This window comes from Pistacia vera, unplaced genomic scaffold, assembly GCF_008641045.1.
Source record: "Pistacia vera cultivar Batoury unplaced genomic scaffold, PisVer_v2 Contig546, whole genome shotgun sequence".
NCBI lineage: Eukaryota > Viridiplantae > Streptophyta > Magnoliopsida > Sapindales > Anacardiaceae > Pistacia > Pistacia vera.
Window position 1 is genome coordinate 401598 of NW_022196386.1, and position 4477 is coordinate 406074.

A 4477-nucleotide genomic window follows, 5' to 3' on the forward strand; every position below is an offset into this window, starting at 1 on the left:
GTAGAGGTGCGTTGGTGGATAAGACTCCTGAAGCTGCCAAATAATTAATCTCAAACATGGCTGCCAATTCCCAGCAGTTTGGTACAAGACATGATGCACCGTTCAAAAGGGTGAATGATGTAAGTACATCTTCCATTGAACAACAACTATCTGATTTTACTTCCCTTGTTAAACAATTGGCTGTAGGGAATGCGTAACAGGCAAAAGCTTGTGGGATATGTTCGACAATGGGACACCAAATAGACATGTGCCCAACACTTCAAGAGGAAGGAGTTGAGCAGGTTAATGCAGCGAGAAACTTTCCTGGACCACCGAGGTAGTATGATCCTTACTCCAACATGTACAATCCAGGTTGGAGAGATCTTCCGAATTTCAGTTATGGAGGAAATAGACAAGTAGGAGCTGGACAAAATTTCTCCCAGAATAGACAACAACAACAAGGTTTTCAACCGAAGCAACCTGCCTCACAAAGTTCAAACTCATCCCTGGAAGATATAGTAAAGTCCCTTGCTTTGAATACCAAACAGTTTCAACAAGATACAAGATCTAGTATTCAAAGTTTAGAGAATTAGATGGGTCAAATGGCAACTGCTATAAGTCGTTTAGAGGCTCAAGTTGGAGGGAAATTGCCTTCTCAAACCGTGGTGAATCTAAAGGAAAACGTGAATGTAGTGACGCTAAGAAGTGGCAAGAAAATGGAAGAACCAAACCTGAACATTTCACGTGTAGCAAAGGAAGCAGAAATTGATGATGAAATTGAGACAGAAGAGGCTACAACTGAATCAAAGGTAATTCCTAACCCTTCAATTCAACTTTAGTCTAATACTTTAACTTTTCCTAGAAGATTCGCGAAGTCAAAGAAAGAGGAGAAGGATAAAGAAATTTTGGAGATGTTTCGCAAGGTAGAAGTGAATATACCTCTGTTGGATGCAATTAAGCTAATGCCAAGGTATGCAAAATTTCTTAAAGAGCTATGCACCAATAAGCAGAAGTTGAACGGTGATGAGAAGATAATAATGGGAGAAAATGTGTCAGCAGTTTTCCAAAGAAAACTTCCTCCCAAATGCAAGGATCCAGGTATGTTTACAATTCCTTGTAAAATAGGTAACACCAGAATTGAGAGAGCTATGTTAGATTTAGGAGCTTTGATTAATGTTATGCCATGATCTATTTATGCTTCATTAAATCTAGGTCCTATGAAAGATACTAGTGTTATTATCCAATTGGCTAATCGCACTAATGCATACCCTGAAAGGGTAGTTGAAGATGTTCTTGTGCAGGTCAATGAGTTAGTATTTCCCACTGATTTCTACATTCTGGATATGGATGATTCTTCTTCTCCTGACCCTGTACCTATCTTACTGGGAAGACCATTCCTAAATATAGCGCGGACAAAAATAGATGTTCATGATGGTACCCTCACAATGGAATTTGATAGTGAAGTAATTCGTTTTAATATTTTTGATGCCATGAAATACCCAACTGATGTTCAGTCTATTTTTGCTATTAATGTTATTGATTTTGTTGATTCCATAGCACAGGAGATGTTTGAGCTAAATAATGCAGATGAGTTAGAGGTTGTCCTTACCAAACATATGGAATCAGAGGAGTAAGGAGAGATAGAGCTCAGTGAAGAATTGAAGGAGACATTGGCGGCGTTACGTTCTTTAAAACCGATTCCAGAAAGGTATGGAGTTTCTTTTATAAAGCTGCCTAATTCTTACCAGAAATTATTGCCTTCTATTTTGCAGGCTCCTACACTGGAGTTGAAGCCATTAGCGGGCCATTTGAAGTATGTGTACTTGGGAGAGAATGAGACACTGCCGATAATTGTGTTGAAGAAGTTAACACCAATCAAGAAGAGAAACTGGTTCAAATGTTGCAGGAGCATAAGGAAGCGATTGGCTAGACCATAGCTGACATTAAAGAGATTAGTCCTTCCATATGCATGCATCAGATTTTGCTTGAAGAAGGTACCAAACTGACACGGGAAGTGCAACACAGATTAAATACTCCAATGATGGATGTGGTGAAAAAAGAAGTCCTAAAGCTTTTAGATGCTAGGGTAATTTATCTGATTTTAGAAAGTAAGTGGGTAAGTCCAGTGCAAGTGGTCCCCAAGAAATCTGGTGTTACAGTTGTGAAAAATCAAGACAATGAGTTGGTCCCTACACATGTTCAGACAGGCTGGCGTGTGTGCATTGATTACAGGAAGTTGAACTCAACAACTCGAAAAGATCATTTTCCACTTCCCTTTATTGATCAAATGCTTAAGAGGTTAGCTGGTCATATTTATTACTGTTTTCTTGATGGATTTTCAGGGTCTAACCAAATTTTCATAGCATCGGAGGATCAAGAGAAGACGACATTCACATGCCGATTTGGTACTTTCACCTATCGCCGAATGCCATTTGGTCTCTACAATGCTTCAGCCACATTTTAGCGATGTATGGTAAGTATCTTTTCTGAATATGTCGAGTCAATTATAGAGGTTTTTATGGATGATTTTAGTGTTTATGGTGATTCATTTGATCAGTGCTTGCATAACCTTACACTAATTCTAGACAGATGCATGGAAACTAACCTTGTACTTAACTGGGAAAAATGTCATTTTATGGTAGAGCAAGGTATAGTTTTGGGGCATATTGTTTCATCCAAGGGAATAGAGGTTGACAAGTCTAAGATAGATTTGGTTACAGCTTTACCTTACCCCGCCAATGTGCGGGAAGTTCGATCTTTTCTTGGCCATGCAGGTTTCTATCGGAGATTTATCAAGGACTTCTCCAAAATCGCATTGCCCCTATGCAGATTGTTACAAAAAAATGTGCTTTTTCAGTTTGATGAGTAGTGCAAGGAGGCATTTGACAAGTTGAAAACATTGTTGACGACAGCACCAGTGATACAACCACCTAATCGGGAGCTACCTTTCGAAATTATGTGTGATGTGAGCAACTACGCATTAGGTGCTATCATGGGTCAAAGAGTTGGCAGAGCGTGTCACGCCATTTATTATGCATCCATGACCTTCAATGGCACCCAACTCAATTATCCTATGATTGAAAAAGAACTTTTATCTGTTGTTTTTGCTTTAGAAAAATTTTGGTCATATTTGTTGGGTGCTAAAGTTGTTTTTTCTGATCATGCAGCTCTTAGGTACTTGTTCACAAAGAATAAGGAAAAACCAAGGCTAATTAGATGGATTCTTCTACTCCAGGAATTTGATTTGGAGATTAAAGATAAAAAGGGAGCAGAGAATAGTATAGCAGATTACCTTAGCCGTTTGGTTCGTGACAACGATGAGCTTCCTTTGTGAGAAACATTTCCAGATGAGCAATTGTTTTCCATTGAAATGGCGTCACCATGGTATGCAGATATTGTAAACTTTTTAGTTACTAACGTGTTGCCAAAGGATTTGACTAGAGCTCAAAAGGACAAGATCAAGAGTGATGCTAAGTATTATGTGTGGCACAATCCATATCTATGGAAGCTTTGTGCTGACCAAGTGATAAGAAACTGAGTACCTGAACATGAATTTATTCCTATTTTAACCTTCTGTCATACCTACTCATGTGGAGGACATTTTGGACCACAGAGGACAACTCGTAAGGTATTGGAATGCGGGTTTTATTGGCCATCATTGTTCAAGGATGCCTACATGTTCTATAAGTCATGTAATAATTGCCAAATTATAGGAAACATTTCTCGTAGAGATCAAATGCCACAATCTCCTATATTAATTGTTGAAATTTTTTATGTCTGGGGCATTGATTTTATGGGTCCATTTCCTGTTTCCTTTGGTAATGTTTATATTATTTTATCTATTGATTATGTTCCAAATGGGTGGAGGCGAAAGCCACCAGAATTGACACTTCAAAGGTTGTTGCAGATTTTGTTAAAACTAACTTTTTTGTCAGGTTTGGGACACCAAAGGCCATAATCAGTGATAAGGGCACTATTTTTGCAACAGGACAATGGAGGCATTGCTTAAGAAATACCATGTCACACACAAGGTCTCCACATCGTACCACCCACAAACCAATGGCCAAGGTGAGGTGTCAAATAGAGAGATCAAGTCAATTTTGGAAAAGATAGTGAACCCAAACAGGAAGGATTGTTCTTTGAGATTAGATGATGCATTATGGGCATACAGAACAGCATATAAGACACCTATTGGCATGTCCCCATAAAGATGAGTGTTCGGTAAGCCGTGTCATCTTCCAGTGGAATTAGAGCACAAGGCCTATTGGGCAATGAAGCATTGCAATATAGAAATGAAGGAAGCCGGCATTAACAGGAAAATGCAATTGCAAGAACTTGAGGAGTTGAGGAATGATGCCTACGAGAGTTCACACATCTACAAAGCAAAGACTAAGGCCTTTCATGACAAGATGATCTCAAGGAATAATTTTTCTGTTGGACAGAGAGGCTATCTTCCATTCAAGGCTGAAGTTATTTCCAGGTAAGTTACATTCTTGTT

At 38.9% G+C, this 4477-nt stretch overlaps 1 protein-coding gene across 1 annotated transcript; it reads left to right on the plus strand.

Annotated features, from left to right (window-relative positions):
* The first annotated feature begins 572 nt into the window (after positions 1-572).
* On the plus strand, positions 573-1916 carry LOC116107705. Its single transcript, XM_031393995.1, has 4 exons — positions 573-788; positions 855-1077; positions 1192-1577; positions 1752-1916. The coding sequence occupies exons 1-4, from the start codon at positions 573-575 to the stop codon at positions 1914-1916; spliced, it is 990 nt and encodes a 329-aa protein (XP_031249855.1).
* Positions 1917-4477: the final 2561 nt, after the last annotated feature.

Excerpts from the sequence above, each read along its gene's own strand:
- LOC116107705 (XM_031393995.1), top strand. The coding sequence starts at position 573 with ATGGGTCAAATGGCAACTGCTATAAGTCGTTTAGAGGCTCAAGTTGGA. Across the intron at positions 789-854 it reads AGGCTACAACTGAATCAAAG|TCAAAGAAAGAGGAGAAGGA; the intron begins GTAATTCCTAAC and ends AGATTCGCGAAG. Across the intron at positions 1,078-1,191 it reads TCCCAAATGCAAGGATCCAG|GTCCTATGAAAGATACTAGT; the intron begins GTATGTTTACAA and ends CATTAAATCTAG.